Source organism: Dermacentor andersoni, chromosome 8 (genome assembly GCF_023375885.2).
Source record: "Dermacentor andersoni chromosome 8, qqDerAnde1_hic_scaffold, whole genome shotgun sequence".
NCBI classification, from domain to species: Eukaryota; Metazoa; Arthropoda; class Arachnida; order Ixodida; family Ixodidae; genus Dermacentor; species Dermacentor andersoni.
Window position 1 is genome coordinate 65,601,408 of NC_092821.1, and position 19,384 is coordinate 65,620,791.

At 44.7% G+C, this 19,384-nt stretch overlaps 1 protein-coding gene across 1 annotated transcript in view; it reads right to left on the reverse strand.

The window, feature by feature from the left end:
- Positions 1 to 19,384, reverse strand: part of LOC126538773 (uncharacterized) — a 62,026-nt gene that overhangs the window by 18,116 nt on the left and 24,526 nt on the right. The window contains exon 2 of the mRNA XM_050185501.3: positions 9,093 to 9,299. Within this exon, the coding sequence (XP_050041458.2) occupies positions 9,093 to 9,285 (193 nt within the window). The 5' untranslated portion in view covers positions 9,286 to 9,299. The remainder of the gene's footprint in view (positions 1 to 9,092; positions 9,300 to 19,384) is intronic.

Here is a 19,384-nt window from a genome sequence, read left to right on the forward strand (position 1 = left end):
GTTTTGTGTGCATCGTGCACGAGTTCTCTCGATGACAGGAGATTCAATTCATTGGAATGGCAATTGAATTGCTCACTACTATTTCATTTCTCTAAGGGAAAAGGCTTGACTTTTCACATGAGGAAAGGTGGACGAGCTTGTTGCTGCACATTGTAACAACAGTGCAGCAGAAGAATAACTATCTGCTGGGACAAACTAGCGGTACAGCAAAGGTCCAGTCGGCTACTGCAGTCTGCAAACACTGCGCAAAAAACGTGAAGCTGCTACAGGTGAGAGCGGATCAGAATGACTGTGCAGCCAGCAGTGACTTCAAGATGCCTACAGTTTGACTGAAATGACTGCTGGCGTGCACCTCAGGTGCCCAGTGCATGCTGCTCATTGCCCCATGACATTGTTAAGAGTTCGGTTTAGCGGAGGCAAGGAATACATGTTTTGACAACTTGAGAACAAAGAGTCAACGGGCTTTATTCAAGAGAAAAAGTAGGTTTGCCGAGTGGCTGCATGCTTGGTTCCAAGAAACAGTAGGGGGCAATGAAGCCAACAGCAAGGCATACTGGATTTCTGCAGCAGGGGTAATGACACCCATGGTGGGGCACAGCTTAGTGGCGGACGGTCGCTACATGCGCTCCCCCACTAGAAGGCCGCAGGCTTAGGTTTGAATGGCGGAAGGAATGAAGACTTAATGTGCAATATAGGCTGGTTTCATGCGGTCGCAAGACACTGTCTCTTTTTTGCTGGAAACGTCAATCTTCAAGGTTTTCTCTGAACGCTAAATCACGCAAAAGAGACCTTCAAATAAAGGAATCAATGGTGGCTTGATAGAGTCGCACCACAAGAAGACATGTGTGGTTGAGTCCATTGTCGGGAAACTTAACATAGGCTGCCTGCGTGCGATACGTTAGGGTGTAGGTCGAAGCTCGTTGAGCCAGGAATGTAGCCTCTGTGATTGCTGCACGGTCGCTGGTGGACGCTGCTCGGTGTCAAAAAATTGGCCTGGAATGTGGATTGCCAACCTATAGAACATCTCGGCTGCACTAACTTCGAGGTCATCCTTGACTGTTGTTCGCAGCCACAGTAGTACTAGGGGTAGCCTGTCCACCCAGTGATGTCTGTTGACTGTGGCGTTCAATGAGGCCTTCAGTTGTCGGTGGAGACACTCGACCAGGCTGTTGCACTGTGCGTGGTAAGCCATGGTGTTTTGAAGGCACGTGGTGAGCAGTCTCGCCAGGGCAGAAAAAAGCAAGCTTTGAAACTGTCAGCCCCGGTCAGTAGTTACAAGCAAAGGGCAGCCATACCATGACACCAATGTAGCATAAAATGCTTCCACCACTGTTTTGGCCGTGATGTTTTGTAGAGGATTTGCCTCAGGCTACCTTGAGCACCGCCTGACAAACCTCAGGAGGTACCTGAAAGTTTCGCAGGGCAGAAGACGGCCCGGGTCGCTTTCACAGCTTGACAGGCTCGGCAGCTTCTTGTCGAGCATCGAACATCTTTGGCGATCCTTGGACAGACGAAGCGGTGTGTGATAAGCCTCTGTGCCGCTCTGATGCCGGGATGGCTTAGCCCGTGCAGTGAATCGAATGCCGCCAAAATTGATGGGGTACTAACGGGTGAGGAGCTGCATGCAATATGTCGCATGTGACTAATGTTGTTGTGTAGGAAAACGGCACAGCCGCGAGCTGGAGCGACGAGCCTTTTTCCTGTGATTGGCACAGCTTGGGGTCGTTTTTTTAACAAAGGTTAACGGCTTGTGGTTGGCCATAATGTAAAAGGCTTCAAGAAAAACACGGAAATGCTCGGCAGTGCGATAGATGGCCTACATCTCCCGCCTGAAGGTGCTAAGGCGAGTTTCTGTAGGTTTGAGGTGCTTTGAAAAGAAGCCCAGCAGCGACCAGGCTATGCCATCATGCTGCTGGAGTACTGCACCCACTGCTGTGGCCGACTCGTTTACCATAAGGCGTGCTGGCGCATCAGGGAACGAATGAATCAGCACCACTTCCCCGATAACTACTCCCTACTGAATCCATCCGGACAGCCCTGTCCAATCTACTGTGTATGTACATCAACAGCGACGTCAACCCCTGGTGCCTACTTAAACTCCCGGCCGTTCGACGCTATCTTCAGTGGGCGCGGGAGTAGCAACAGCAATATGGCTCACCTTCCGCCTTTTGGCACTTCACAGGTGTGTAAGCGTTTTTCCTTGTACGCTAGAAGAAGCGATGATCTCTGCTTGTTGCTACTTCCATGCCCACATGTGCGTTGTGATATTATTTGCGAATCTTTCCATATGTCTGTGTTATTACTTTGTTGTGGTGATATCGAAACTAATCCTGGGTCTAGCACACGTTAAGAGTATTTTCTTGAAACACAGACGTTACCTGCGTTACCTGATGAACCCTCGGAACAAATGGCTATCCTCTTCCAGCTTCTGAAAGACGTTATGTTTCAATCGGTTCAGTCCTCAAAGAATCAGACAGAATTGGTTGCTGATGTTAAAGCAAGGAAAGCGAGCCAAAAAAAAAAAATATAGAAAGCAAGATTGGCTGCATCCAAGAAAGACTGGATGCTCTTGAAGAAAAAGCAAATTCATTGATCAGCTTAAAGGGACACTAAAACGAAACAATAATCAGTTTAGACTAATGAAGCATTGCTTGAGAACCCTGCGGCAGTCATTTAAAAAAATAGTTTGATTAGTAGATGAGAAAATGAAGGTCCAAGTATCAGTATTTGAATTTCGCGCCGAAACCCCAGCGCCGGTACGTCGGCGTGACGTCAGAGATTCCAAAGTATGTTTTCCCATTTGGGCCGCGATGGCTGAATAAAGGTTCCTGAAACTTGACATGTTTAATGTTTATTCCTTTAGAACACAATGCGGTCAATCTGTACAGCTATATATAGTTAGTCGGCCCTAGAAGATGCCATCAAAATCCAAAACATCACAGCCTCCAGGGGCGGGAACTTAAGTAGGCGTCGCCACCCGTATTTCGTTCTTGCGCTTTTTCTGGCTTACCAAACGTCTTATCGTTGTAAGAGTGGTGTTTTTGGTGTTGTAGAACGGTAATTTACTGATGCAGAAGAAATTATTTTTCACTTCAGTGTCCCTTTAAGGAATAAATCACGGGTGTCCAGAAATGTGTAGAGACTTGCAACACTAAGCTTGTTTCTTTGCAATCTCGGTTCAACGACCTAGAGGACAGATCACGAAGAAACAATGTAATTTTTCATGGCATCCCCGATTTACACGAATCATGGGAAGAATCTGAGGCCCACATCATTAACGCACTAACAACTATCATCGGCAATCTACCCGACATGGCAATCTAATACACTCATCGTCTCGGTTAGTATTCACCTGACAAATGCTGCCCCATTATAGCCAAATTCAGCAACCGCAAAGTAAAGAAAAAGGTGCTTTCGACGCATCAGCTCCTTAAAGATAAAGACATCGCAATCTGTAAATGACTACTCACCAGCCGCCCGCCATATTCAAAGTAGACTGATTGCCTTTGCAAAGAAGTTACCGGGCAAACCCGTTTCATCTCCGATACAACAAATTAGTCGTAAACAAGAAGCAGTACGTATACGATCCTGTTACAGACAGCGTGATAGAGTGCACGTCATAACACACACGTGTTAACACCAAAGCGTGTACTGCACCACCCAATCGTCCATAGGGAAGTGCGAGGGGCAGTGAAAGACACTTATACGCCTATCTGTCCTTTTCACTAACATTCAAAGCATCAAAAACAAACACGACTGGTTCACTTCCGCAGTCGACACGTTCAACCTAGATATCATTGTACTTACAAAAACTTGGCTGCATCCACATATTAGAGACCATCAAATCTTCTCTACCGCACATGGCTTCTCAGTTTGTCGCTGCGACCGTACCTTGCATCAAGGTGGTGGCGTTCTTCTGGCAATTAATAAGCACCTACATTCTCAGCACATTAATATTACTACTAACTTGGAGATACTCTGGGCAATTATTGAAATAAATTACGAAAAAATTATAATGGCATATGTTATCGCGATCCTACTGACGCTGCTTCCTTTCCTAACGATTACAAGAGGCAATCAATATTGTCGTAACACGCTTTCCTTCCTTACGCTTGTTTCTACTGGGTGACTTCAACATTCCAAACATAGCCTGGCATAGCGAACCCATTGTGATACACCCTTTCTCCGCATAATCAAAATATTTTCTTCACTTGTGCGCACTGTTCTCTTTCAGCCAACTGATAACACAGTTCTCCAGAATCACACCACAAGTTGCTAACACCCTTGACCTTCTGCTAACAACACGACGCGATATTATTTCGAACATTATTTACTTACTGTCCTTAAGCGCTCACTCTCTTATCCATTTCAACATCAACATTTCACGTCCGAAATGAGAAAAAAAGATCAAGACAATTCACGACTATAAGGAAGCTGACTTTGAAACAATTAACGAGTTCTGTATATTCCTTTACACTTTTCCGACTGATTTCTATAACACCAGTGCGCAAACAAACTGGAATATGTTTATTACTAAAATTAGTGAATTAACGGAAGAATTTATTCCTACCTTCAATCTTTCCTATAATAATAACGCTCGCTGATATAACACCCACATTAAGTGCCTTTCTAACAAAAAGAAATGTTTGTACAGATCAGCTAAAACATCTCCAAGCGCTGAAAGATGGGCAGCTTACAAACGTCCTACATATAACTACATGACAGCGCTTAAGCAAGCTAAGGATAACTTTTTAAAGAACACATTTTTATCCATGCTAACTACTGATACAAAAAAGTTCTGGCGCACGATCACCCCAAAACATGACGCCATAACCGTTGTTGATAGCACTGATAACGCAATTCCCTCTGCCGATTGTGCATCCGCATTAAATGACGTTTATATGCGCACTTTTTCTAAACACGCTCGCGTAACACGCCCAAGTACACTATCTTAAGACTACGCCACAATGTACCCTTTAATAATCGAACCCGTCAGCATAGAAAAAAATAATCGCATCACTGAAACTCTCATCTGCTCCTGGCTGTGACTTAATGCAAAGTTTCTAAAGAACACTAGCACATATTTACAAAGATTTTCCAGCAATCACTTGACAAAGGTTCAGTGCCTGCTTATTGGAAGGTGAGGAACATGATTCCACTCTACAAAACAGGTGCTAAACATTCCCCACTTAATTATCCGCCTATTTCTTTAACCAGTATACCATGCAAAATTATCGAGCATATTCCGTTTTCTCATATTGCCAACTTCTTAGAAGAACACTCCTTTTATTACGAGTTTCAACACGGCCTCCGCAAAATTCATGTGACACCCAACTAGTATCATTCACGCATAAACTGAACCTATTGCTTGACCACTCTTCATCTGCAGACCTAACTTTTTAGACTTCACAAAAGAGTTCAATAAAGTGTGCCACAGCTTATTAATCTACAAACTGCACCAACTAAACCTTCATCCTAAACTTTTGTACTGGCTTGAGGTTTTCCTCACTAACCGTTCACAGTTTGTTTCAGCTAATGAAGTAACCTCTAATCTGAGTCCTGCTTATTCGAGTGTACCATAGGGCTCTGTGCTTGGACCCCTCCCATTTCTTATACATATTAATGACTTACCTTCCTGTGTTTCCTCAAGTTCACCTATTTGCTGACGACTGTGTAATTTACACCGAAATAACTAGCGATGAGGATGTAACCAGGCTTCAAGCTGTCCTTAACGCCATTTTTGCATGGTGCAATTCATGGTTAATGGAACTAAATGCTAACAAATGTAAATTGATGCGTGTATCTAGAACTACCAGTGAACCACTTGTGTACTCCCTTAATAACGCTCCATTAGATTTGGTAACAAGTTACAAGTACCTTAGCCTTCACATCACGTCCGATCTCATTTGGCAAACCCACATCTCCCATATAATAAGCAACGCTAACCGATCGCTAGGTTACTTACGACGAAACTTTTCCAAAGCACCTTCTTCCTTAAAATTAATCCTCTATAAAACTCAATAGGACCCAAACTTCAGTATGATGCTTCAATCTGGGATTCGGGTCAAATAAACCTAATGCACTCACTATAAATGGTACAGGATAAGTCCACTCGTTTCATTCTTTCTAAATATAATAAAACTGCAAATATCAGTGCCATGAAACCTAGCCTTAACTTACCGTCCTTGTCATCACATCGCAAAATATTCCATCTGTGCCTTTTTCATAAGTTATTTCATCACCTGCTGTTACGCAACAAACTGATTTCCCTGCCTCCGTATGTATTGCCCAGACTTGATGACATTCATAAGGTCGGCATTCCATTATGCAGATCCAACGCTTTTTTGCAGTAATTTGTACCATGCCCTTCCAATGAGTGGAACCGCCTTCCTGCCTCGATAGCCACTATCGCATATCACCAATTATTCAAGAATGTCATAGCTAGCAATGCATAACTAGGGACCTTTTACTTCACATTGCTCGACCTATACTCACGAACGCCATAGCTAACTTTCTATATCTAAAAATCTAGGTGCCACTTGCTTTTGTAATTAGGGAGGTTAGGGAAGACCAGAATTATTCTCAATTTGAAGAGATAAAAATATAATTACTCAAGAGGAAACAGGCTAGCCAACCTAGTCATAGTAAGGGTAAAAGTAGATGACAAGAGAAGCACAATATACTAATATATATATATATATATATATATATATATATAACCTTCTGCTTTATTAATTCCTGTTTGCTGAATTTACCCGTTTTGCTTGTAACCACTCCCCTCTATAATGCCGTACTGGCCCCGAGGGTATGCTAAATAAATAAATAAACACTGCAGTCGTAAACCATGTTCTGGCTTTCTGAAAGGAGTGTTCTTGCTCCAAGTACCAATGGAAGGTAGGCATGTTTATTTTTTTTTTGAGTCACAATGCAGCACACCAGTAAGTGGCTGAAGAACTTGCGCACAGGATGTGTTTCAAGCACCTGCGAAAATTCGTGAGCCCCAAAAACTCAAGCAACCTTCGGAAGTAGGTTGGAGAGGGGAAGTCCTCGATTGCCCGCACCCGCTATTCCAGTGCCTTGATGCCTTGGGGTCAAGCTGACGTCGGCAATCACAAACACATACCAATACAAGCGCCCGAGTCCAATGGCTAGCGTTATAGACCAGAGCCCATACGACACGATGGCATTGTTGTTCCCTGTGTGGAGCATGGGTGTGGATTTGGCATACTGGCGATCTGCGGCCGTGGCAGGAACGATAGACAGCTCGGCTCCAATCTCCACGAGGAGGCGGGTGACGGTGACGTGGTTGACAACCATGAAAAAGTGACTCATTTGAGGGCCAATGTCGCATGCCGTCGTTAGCGACTGGCCGGTGCATTTCCCGCCCACGAACAGGGCTGAGCGCAACGACTTGCTTGTTTGCGAAAGTGAAGGTGGTAACAGCCCAACTGCCATGGCGAGTCTAGGTGCACTGTGAGACTGTGAAGCCGAATGGTTATGCTGACGTTGGTCATCAGTGTTGCTGCCAGTCGCCAGCTTCTCTAGTGCACTGGTAAAGTGGTCGACAGTTTCCTCTAGGCATGAGAGCCAGTCTCTTGGCTTCAAGACTCTCAGAATAGCGATAGGTAGCTGTGCACACACGAGCAGTCACATGCAGTCAGCAAACGTAGCTAACCAATCGAGACTCATCTCACCGGAACCTAACAGCACCATGCTAAGGATTGTGGGAGGTGCTGCAAGAAAATCTTGTGCAAAATTGGAAGCTGGCTCTTGTTTGCTGAGTGTTCGCCCAGTAATTAATGCAGCCAGTTCAGCAGTTGTAACGCTTGTTGGTCACCGAATTCCTCGAGGAGGAGCTCTTGGCGCCTACTCTGTTGTCGTGGCTCGAGTACTGCAGGACCATGTGTTTCGGGTCATCATATGCAGTGACCGAAGGCGTACCCACTAGCACGTCACCTACGGAATCAGCGATGTCGGAGGGTAACGTGGCAATTACATGCAGGTACTCTGCTGTCTGCGAAGCGATGCGTAAGAGTTAAAAAGAGGCCTCTACTTGCATAAACTAAACTCAGGGATTCTTAAGCCAAAAACTGGGAAGCTGAAGCTCTCCGGCAATAACAACAGATGTAATCATGTCACCGTCTCTGTCAGCGGGTGTAGAAGTAACATCGTCCATGCCTAGTGTTCAAAAATAAAATTTAATGTCCTGCATCACCAGTAGTTGTGAGCTCCCTTTAGGGTAGGCAAGGAATACACACTATGACAGCTTGAGAATGCACACTCAGGTTTGCCACATATTCTCAGCCACTTGGCAGGTTTGCCAAGTGGCTGTGGTGGTGCCCCAGTCGGGCAGCCGCCTAGGTTCCAAGAAAGAGCAGCGGGCAATGACCTCTACTTCCGCTAAACTGGATTTCCCGAGCAAGGGGCAATGACCCCCATGGCAAGGAAAACTGGATTTCCGAGAAGAGGGGACAACGAAGTGATGGATGCTCCCTACAACATTGTTGCACATGCCTAGTCCTGGTTAGTCGCTACGGATGATGTGCTGTGGGGTGTCGTGAGTCAAACCTGTCCTAGAAATGATTCCTAACAATTCACATGTGGTTTCTGCCTCCCTTAATAAATTAGCATATCGATAAAACAAAGTATATTTTGTTTGTAGTATCCTTAACTGCATTAAACAATTGTGTTTTAATTTTGTTTTAACTTTGATCAGCCTAAACACAGGGGTCGACTGACATTCTGCATGGAACTCTATTCGCGTTCTTATACAAGTACACCGTTTAAGCATAACTAAGACTTGGCTCAAGGATGTAACATTATCACAGAGCAATCTCACGCCTACAAGAACGTCAAGTCATGAGGGCTCTGGATTAAACTCTGCCATCTTAGTTGTTTCAATGTGATCAGTACAGCATTATTTCTGCATTTTGCTTCAATCAGTATGCAGACAAGGCTCGCAAACCTGCTAATTTGTCCTCAGCAGCAGAATGTCACACACTTTAGCAAGTGATACCAAGCTACTCAGACTTGGCCATTCACAATGCTCACACACGCAAGCAAATGTAAGAGAAGTGCCAGTCACTGCCCACCTGAGGCGGAGCTTAACTGCTCCACAGTCTCCGTAGTCTGCACGCTCCTAGATTCGCTCCATGCTTTGAAGCAGCACCCAACAGACTTGTCAGCCAGAGGCAAGCTGTACTGCATGCCAACCTCGACCTGACCGACGACCTTGGAAGGGGTGTGGCATTCCATTCTGGCAGGGACGCTTTCAGCTAGGCTCATCGCATTTCTGAAGCCTGCAGAAAATAATTGGGGTGATTGCAGTCCTGTTATGGTATCGAAAAGAGGTAAATACAACAACAAAATAAATGCAGAGGCACCTTACAACGTATAGCGATGGAATACAATATAACCCTTTCGGTTCAGTATTCCTAAAAGGCTACAGGTGCTAATCCACATTGATTACTCTAAAGCAAAGCAACCTCTTATCTGTGAAAGGATTACGACAATTGAACATATGTCAGACACTTTTTTCTAGGATATATTCTAAAACTATCGCTGTAGTGCATATAATGAAAAGTGACTGCGAGATCCTAGGGTCATCCCAATAGGCCTATTTAATGTCCACTCTAAGATCCCCATGTCTTGCGCCAGCTGACACAATTCTGTTCTTGCAAAATTTTTATTTCATCAGACTACCTAGTTGTCTGCTGTCCACAAGGACATCAATTCTTCTGGTACCCATTCTGTAGCCCTGATAGATCGTCGGTTACCCACCCCCCACATTACATTGCTTGCGAAAATTCTTTTTTAACACAACAGCATTGTTTAGGGATTTGATCCAATTATGGGTAGCTCCGTGTGTCTGTGTGCATGCATGTAAGCAAGCAAGCAAGCAAGCAAGCAAGAATGCATGCATGCATGCATGTATGTATGTATGTATGTATGTATGTATGTATGTATGTATGTATGTATGTATGTATGTATGTATGTATTTCCGCATCTAACCACTTTCCTGCCAACTTTGGCCACTGGGTAGTCTATGGCCAAATGGGTAGAGCACCTGGCTACTGTGCTGAGGGAACTGTAACTGCTGAGGGAGCATGTAACATTGTCTACGTGCTGATCTTCAACAAACATTTTTGATGCCAAGCTGGTTCACTGGGTATGTGCCACTCTTCAATGGCCCTGGGCGGCATCTGCCACTTATCTCCAATTACCCTTGTCTTGTCATCTACTTTTACCCTGACTATGACTAGGTTGGCTAGCCTGTTTCCTCTTGACTAATTATATCTTTATCTCTTCAACTTGAGAACAATCCTGGACCTCCCTAACCGATGCTCACAGCCATTTACCCTACCTAACACCTCTACATCCTGCACTATGCTAGGGTCGGCACAGAGTATGAAACCTATTTCCTTCCTTGTTTTCCCATTACAGCTTTTCCAGGTTGACTTCCTGTTATTGCGCTTCCGGAAGAAGGTATTCATAATTTGAAGGCGATTTCTTTCTGTGAATTCTACCAACACCTCTCGTCTACAATTTCTAGAGTTCATGCCATAGTTCCCAGTCACTCTTTCTGCCAACCACTTTCCACCTAGTTTTGCATTAAAGTTACCCATGACTACAGCACACCTTGGACATTTCTCATTGCTAATTCAACCTCCTCATAAAACTGTTCTATTTCTCCTTAATAGTGGAGGTTGGAGAGTAGGTTTGTACTACCTGTCATCGATATCTGCTGCTAAGTTTTATTCAGATGATTGTTACCCTTTTAGTGTTACCATAACGTTTTAGGGACAGAGAACAACCAAAGTGGCACAATGCATTGGGCAAACCTGTGCCCAGAAAGCCAAGTAACACTCAACACGATCATAGCAGTGCGCACACTCATCGATAGTCGAAATATCATGTGCGGGTCAAGCACATCGACTTTCATACATGACTCGTAAAAAGTTCCAGTTGTATCGCTAATGCCTTCATGCTTTCCAGAAAGTATTACACAATATATCTCACGCATACAATCTCATTACACAAGTTTCAGTAACAACAGACACAACCGGTGACATTTAAGAACCTTCCGATACAGAAAGGTGTCTCTTAAGCTGTGTGACAATATTGTAAGAGAAACTGGACCATGAGAAAGGTTCACCGAAAACAAGCTATTAGAACACATACCAATACTGCAGAATTCATCAATGTTGCCCGCTATGTACTTATTAATTAGAAGCCCTACCCTCTATTCCCTCTCATCTGGAAGACCTCTGTAGCAGAGGATGTGGCCGTTAGTCAGCTCTGTATAAGCTTCCTATTTTTCAAACCTCATTACGGTCAATGATATCTCAGCCAATGCCCGATGATGCCTACAAAAGCCCCACAAGCTAGCCTCACGTGAGAGGGTTTACATGTTAAATGTTGCCAGGTTCTATTTGCAGTGGCCCACCTGTACAGATCCAGAGATACTTAGCACCTTCTCCCGCTTTGCAGGTCTGACTGCCGGCTTCTTCAGGTGCTTCGTAGACACACTGTGTACATGCTGCTCTTCCCTGAACCACTTTGATGATGCCAACTTGAGTCCCAGGTGTGAGCACTTTTCATATTATTCATCATACGAATAATATAACCAAGAATTGTGAACCAGTTGCTCATTTGCATTTCTACATTGCATCTGCTCAGAGGTCTTCCAGATGAGAGGGAATAGAGGGTAGGGCATCTAATTAATAAGTAAATAGCGGTAAGTACATAAGTACATAATAAGTACATTGCTCTGCATCTGCAGCAGAGGTCTTCCAGGTGAGAGGGAATAGAGGGTAGGGCTTCTAATTAATAAGTACATAGCGGGCAACATTGATAAATTCTACAGTATTGGTATGTGTTTTCATGCATGAAGACATTAGCGATACAACTGGAACTTTTTACGAGTCATGTATGGCATTGCTCATAACATGAAAGTCGCCAATCATATATACAGAATGGATGAATTGCCAACTTTCTTCCTCTTAAACCCTTGCGAGTAATTTTTGCTCCAATTACACAACACCATCATTGCAGAGCCGTAATCCTGCGGCCGCACCCAAAATTAAGCAAAAATCAGTCTGTCGAATGGCGACAGTTGCAGAACAGATCATGTCCGAGTGCAGCTATCATGCACCTAATACACCCAGATTTATACACGACCGAGAAGTGCAGACAATGCAACTCTAGAGCTACCCTGGAGCATACCCTATGGTAATGTACGGCTATTATGCAGAATAACGGTGATGCAGCCTCAAACAGCGACAGCCTCCACGTGCTCTGGGAGTCTGCATTCCTCAGCTCGGACCTACAGCACCAACTCTGGGCCATCCAGCCAGCCGAGGAACCCGACAAGGGCCAACAACCCTTGGCCGAAGCCTAGGCGGGGTCAAGCCCACCAAATTGTAGGACACCCGATAAAGTTATATGAATGAATGAATGAAAGTGACCCCCAGGGATTTACTGTAGCTTCAAATTCTTCAGAGTGACCAATTAGGGATGAAAATTTAGCTCAACTTTTTCAGAGTGACGATAAAATCAAAAAACATTTTCTGCGGGTAAACATGCCTTGTATATTCATGAATACAGATGGGCTTGCATAAACACGCATCAGATTATATATATATATATATATATATATATATATATATATATGGAAATAGATCTTTACGATTTCGCATTTGGGCAGTAGTCGACATCACAGAAATTGCCACCCAACTCGCAAGCAGCACAGCAACCGGCATCCACGCCCATAGCGCATCTAAACTATGTATATGAGTGCACGCAAGAAACCCGGTGGTTTGTCTATTACTAAATTTTTTTCGAGGCAAATATCGAATAGCAAAATATTCAAAACCATCATTAGGAAATTCAGATATTTACACGACACTAATGTGTGTACTGGACCTTGACCTGGGAGTGCTTGCCAGCACCCGTCGAGATATGAAGGCAGATGTGAGGGTTCATTCTAGCCATAGGGATTACAGTGCAGTCCACTTATAACAGTATCAAGAAGATCAATCTTACAACTAATCATTACAATGTCTGGATGAATTGCTGTACAAAAAAGAAACACAAAAGCTGCCAAACATACCTTTGTAGCTGGAGTACAAATTCGCCACTCGCACTAAAAGATACAGACTGTATGGAGTATACAATGAAAAAAATAACATGTTTATTTACAGCCATAAACTGGATGTTGAGCATCTGACGTGCCGAAATGGTCAGAAATGTGCACCTGCTCTTGAGGTATTTCATGTCTAGAACTGCAGCGTGCATCAGATCCAGCTGCTGCGCGAACACTGGTGGAAATCCTTAAGTGCACATGAAATCAATGCGGGACTTGATTAATGACACTTCATTTTGCATGAACGTGAAGGTCGAGGCCAAAGATGGGCCATTGTCTTTCTCATCACTGCAGCTGCTGTCGTCACAACATTCCACCGTTTGCAACGAGAATGATCACACCGTAGGAGATCTCTTTGCAGAACAAGGCAGTACTATGTTCACTCAGAAGCTCCTCCATTGAAGCACCCCCTGTTTCTCCATCAGTAGCAATATAGAGGCTAGAAACAGCGACCTGCTCCCACAGCTTGGTCATGTCAGCGTCTTCTACCATGTTGGTATCACTGCCGAGGGGGTTTCGCTTCGGCACACAACGCCCCCCTTCTTGAAACAGTAGATTATGGTGAAAGATGGTCTCTTGGGATCTAACTAGACACTCCCAGGCTTCTACAAGGAAACGTAAAATACCCAAGAATGTGGATGGAGAAGCGACACCACAGTAGCTCAATTGGGAGAGCATTGCACGCCAACTGCGAAGGTTGTGGGATTGTTCACCACCTGCGGAAAGTTGTTTTTTCATCCATTTTCATTGCCAGTAATTTATCATTTCAATTCAATTATGAAGTACAAGTAATTTCCCCTATGTTTTCCTTGGTATCTTTGTTTGTTCAATCATCATGATACGATTAATCAAAATGAGGCCCCTCGGTTGACCCCCTTTGTTCTCGTTTTTATGCTTTGTTGGCATTTTAATTCATCTCTAACACATGTCCCACGATGCGATATGAAATTGGAGGCAATGACAATACTAAACCCTCTTGGAGGTTATCAACAATCGTATACAACGGCTCTCAAAACGTGTCTCCCTGTGTATTCTGTGTTCTACGCAAACAGCAGTGGTGCACGCAAGGTAATGTTTGACATCAACTCACCAGACTCGCATTGAACTAACCATAGAAGAAATCAAACATTTGTAATCTACATCACTGCCAGTTATTTTCAATCACCAAGGTAACATACGAGTTGCGACCTTTGCAGTCAGCAAGCAAGGACAAATGGAGGAATTAGAGGGCAGTTAATGGGATATAATAGGGCTTAGTGAAGTTAGGAGGCCAAAAGAAGCATATACAGTGCGAAAAAGCGGGCACGTCCTGTGCTACCGGGGCTTAGCGGAGAGAAGAGAACTAGGAGTCGGATTCCTGATTAATAAAAATATAGCTGGTAACATACAGGAATTCTATAGCATTAACGAGAGCGTGGCAGGTCTTGTTGTGAAACTTAATAAAACGTAGTCATGATGACCAGGAAGTCGACAGCTTCTATGAAGACGTGGAATCGGCGATAGGTAGAGTGAAAACTAAATACACCATACTAATGGGCGACTTCAATGCCAAGGTAGGCAAGAAGCAGGCTGGAGACAAGGCAGTGGGGGAATATGGCATAGGCACTAGGAATAGCAGGCGAGAGTTATTAGTAGAGTTTGCGGAGCAGAATAACTTGCGGATAATGAATACCTTCTTCCGCAAGCGGGACAGTCGAAAGTGGACGTGGAGGAGCCTGAACGGCGAGACTAGAAATGAAATAGACTTCATACTCTGTGCTAACCCTGGCATCATACAAGATGTGGACGTGCTCGGCAAGGTGCGCTGCAGTGACCATGGGATGGTAAGAACACGAATTGGCCTAGACCTGAGGAGGGAACCGAAGAAACTGGTACATAAGAAGCCGATCAATGAGTTAGCGGTAAGAGGGAAAATAGAGGAATTCCAGATGAAGCTACAGAACAGGTATTCCGCTTTAACTCGGGAAGAGGACCTTAGTGTTGAAGCAATGAAGGACAATCTTGTGGGTATCATTAAGGAGTGTGCAATGGAAGTCGGTGGTAACTCCGTTAGGCAGGATACCAGTAAACTATCGCAGGAGACGAAACATCTGATCAAGAAACGCCAATGAATGAAAGCCTGTAACCCTACAGCTAGAATAGAACTGGCAGAACTTTAGAAGTTAATCAACAAGCGTAAGACAGCTGACATAAGGAACTATAATATGGATAGAATTGAACATGCTCTCAGGAACGGAGGAAGCCTAAAAACAGTGAAGAAGAAACTAGGAATTGGCAAGAATCAGATGTATGCGTTAAGAGACAAAGCCGGCAATATCATTACTAATATTGATGAGGTAGTTCAAGTGGCTGAGGAGTTCTATAGAGATTTATACAGTACCAGTGGCACCCACGAAGATAATGCAAGAGAACATAGTCTAGAGGAATTCGAAATCCCACAGGCAACGCCGGAAGAAGTAAAGAAAGCCTTGGGAGATATGCAAAGGGGGAAGGCAGCTGGGAAGGACCAGGTAACAGCAGATTTGTTGAAGGATGGTGGGCAAATTGTTCTAGAGAAACTGGCCACCCTGTATACGCAATGCCTCATGACCTCGAGCGTACCGGAATCTTGGAAGAACGCTAACATAATCCTAATCCATAAGAAAGGGGACGCCAAAGACTTGAAAAATTATAGACCGATCAGCTTACTGTCCGTTGCCTACAAACTATTTACTAAAGTAATCGCAAATAGAATCAGGAACACCTTAGACTTCTGTCAAGCAAAGGACCAGGCAGGATTCCGTAAAGGCTACTCAACCATAGACCATATTCACACTATCAATCAGGTCACAGAGAAATGTGCGGAATATAACCAACCCTTATATATAGCTTTCATTGATTACGAGAAAGCGTTTGATTCTGTCGAAACCTCAGCAGTCATGGAGGCATTGCGGAATGAGGGTGTAGACGAGCCGTATGTAAAAATACTGAAAGATATCTATAGCGGCTCCACAGCCACCATAGTCCTTCATAAAGAAAGGAACAAAATCCCAATAAAGAAAGGCGTCAGGCAGGGATATACGATCTCTCCAATGCTAATCACAGCCTGTTTACAGGAGGTATTCAGAGACCTGGATTGGGAAGAATTGGGGATAAAAGTTAATGGAGAATACCTTAGTAACTTGCGATTCGCTGATGATATTGCCTTGCTTAGTAACTCAGGAGACCAATTGCAATGCATGCTCACTGACCTGAAGAGGCAAAGCAGAAGAGTGGGTCTAAAAATTTATCTGCAGAAAACTAAAGTAATGTTTAACAGTCTCGGAAGAGAACAGCAATTTACATTAGGTAGCGAGGCACTGGAAGTGGTAAGGGAATATACTTAGGGCAGGTAGTGACGGCGGATCCGGATCATGAGACGGAAATAATCAGAAGGATAAGAATGGGCTGGGGTGCGTTTGGCAGGCATTCTCAGATCATGAACAGCAGGTTGCCATTATCCCTCAAGAGAAAAGTGTATAATAGCTGTGTCTTACCAGTACTCACCTACGGGGAAGAAACCTGGAGGCTTACGAAAAGGGTTCTAGTCAAATTGAGGGCGACGCAACGAGCTATGGAAAGAAGAATGATAGGTGTAACGTTAAGGGATAAGAAAAGAGCAGATTGGGTGAGGGAACAAACGCGAGTTAATGACATCTTAGTTGAAATCAAGATAAAGAAATGGGCATGGGCACGACATGTAATGAGGAGGGAAGATAACCGATGGTCATTAAGAGTTACGAACTGGATTCCAAGGGAAGGGAAGCGTAGCAGGGGGCGGCAGAAAGTTAGGTGGGCGGATGAGATTAAGAAGTTTGCAGGGACGGCATGGCCACAATTAGTACATGACCGGGGTTGTTGGAGAAGTATGGGAGAGGCCTTTGCACTGCAGTGGGCGTAACTAGGCTGATGATGATGATGAAGCAAGAACAATCAGGGGAACCAAGGGGCTCAAGCTTTTGTTAGTAATGTCCTCTTCATAACCTTTGGTGGAAGTACGAGGCAACAACTCAGAATTCAGCTTCACAGCGGCCGCCGCTTCAGTTCATCACCGAGCTCGCAGGAGACGGTGCATAGTTCAGCAATGCCTGCATTGACTGTCGTGCTCATGCATCCACAGGATCCATGAACCTTCCGTGGCACCAACGGAGCCGACATCGACGACTGGCTGTAAAAGTACGAGAGGTTGAGAAGTTGCAACAAATGGGATGCCACAGTGATGCTGACGAACGTAATTTTTTACTTGCCAGGAACTGCTCGTGTTGATTCAAAACCATGAAGAACTCCGTGACTGAAATACCTGCAAGAAGTTGCGAGATATTTTCGGAAAACCACTGGGTCAGAAGGTAGTCACTACGAAAGAGTTGGCATTACGAGTTCAGACATTTACCGAAGGCTATGTCGCCTATATACAAGATGGGCTGGCACTCTGCCACAAGGCCAAGGCTGAAATACCAGAGTCTGAGAAAGTCGGGCATGTCTTAAAAGGTATTGCTGATGATGCCTTCAATTTACTCTTTTGTAAGAACTCTACTTTGGTTAATGACATTATCAGGGAATGCAAGCGTTTTGAGCAGGTGAAAAGTCACCGCATCAGTCATTTGCATGGCTTCCCACCACGGCTGCAACATCCTCTTGTGATGACCGACAGGACTCCTTCGCCAGCAGCATCCTTCAGAGCAGCTGACAAAGATTGTGCAGAGGAAGTTGGAAGCCATGTGTCCTGCAGCTAGTTACCCAGCTCTCGATGATACCTGAACTTCTATGGTTCACACTGTTCAGGCTATTGTGCGTCAAGAACTCGCCAGTGTCGCCTTGCAGTCAGTTTGTACCATCGCCAGTTCCAAGCTATCCGCACGTCCTTCGCTCGTGCATACACAACATCAATGGATCCCTCAAGGCTCTCGCAACATGACAGAGTGATGAACACCATTTGACAAACCTGTTTGCTTCAGTTGTCGCCGCGTTGGGTACATCGCCCGATACTGTCGCAACTGCTGGTCATCGATGCTGTTCTTGAAGAGGCCTCGTCCAGACAGCGGTTTTTGCTATGTCCAGCCGCAAGCCGAGACGAACCTGCACCCCACTTAACGGTACAACCACATGGCACAGTCGATCACCGTCGCTGAGCAGTCACCAGTCCCCTTTGCCTCAAAGTTTTTGCCTGTCGTTCAAATCACCTGAGTTCCGTCACCTGTTGGTGTCATTCTGACCTGGGCATATATGCCTTCGGAAAACTAAAAGGTGGAGCTCCCGGATGTGATGCTGCATTGTCAACCTCTTTGCCGAAGCCTCTCACCCTGCCCACCAGAAGCAATATGGTCAATGTAGAAGTTCACGGTTTAGTTGACCCAGTGCTTGTTGATACTGGAGCCCATATCTCGGTGATGAGCAGCCACCTTCATTGCCACCTAAAGTCCTTACACCTGCCGCATCTCATGCTATCCTGGTCGCTGACGGAGCAACGCCCATTATCCTTGGTATGTCCAGCGCCCGAGTAACTGTTGCTGGTTTCAACACTCCCGTTCAATTTGCTGTTCTTGAACGTTGCTCCCATGACTTCAGCCTTGACTTTTTATCAGACTATTCAGCACTGACTGACTGCACTGCCGGCCTCCTCCGACTCAAGCTGCCTATTCACTGCTGTCCTCCAAAATCAGGTAAGCCTCGTTTATGTTCTGTTGACTTCATATGGTTGCCACCTGAAGCTCTCATATATATATATGCCTTTGACATGCTTCCCATCTGTTCCTGACGATGACTAAATGGAGACTCCTAATCTCAATGTTTTCCTGCTAAGCTGAGTTGTCATTCCTCATACCATTGTGACTATCGCCAATAACTGAATATTTCTTCCCGTTTAAAATTTTGGTTTAAGTACACAGGTCGTCCCGAAAGGCATGTTGTTTGGTAACGCTTCACCCATCGACAATACTGGCATCTCTGTATTAGATGTTCTGTGCTTGTCTTCATTCACTTGCTTTCCAATAAGTTCCACAATGTCCAATCCTGGCATATTTTCAAAGATGATTGCTGAAGACCTGCTTACCAAACAGACTACGGGTCTTTGTCACGTCCTGGTGTCTTATCGTGATGTCATTGACTTCTAGGATCGCCCTCTGGAACAGACTTCCGTTGCAACTTGAAAAGCGTGCGCGAGAAATCTTTGAAGCATTTTGCATATTCAAAAGTGGACACGCGTGCGTCAGCTCTGCGTCCCTC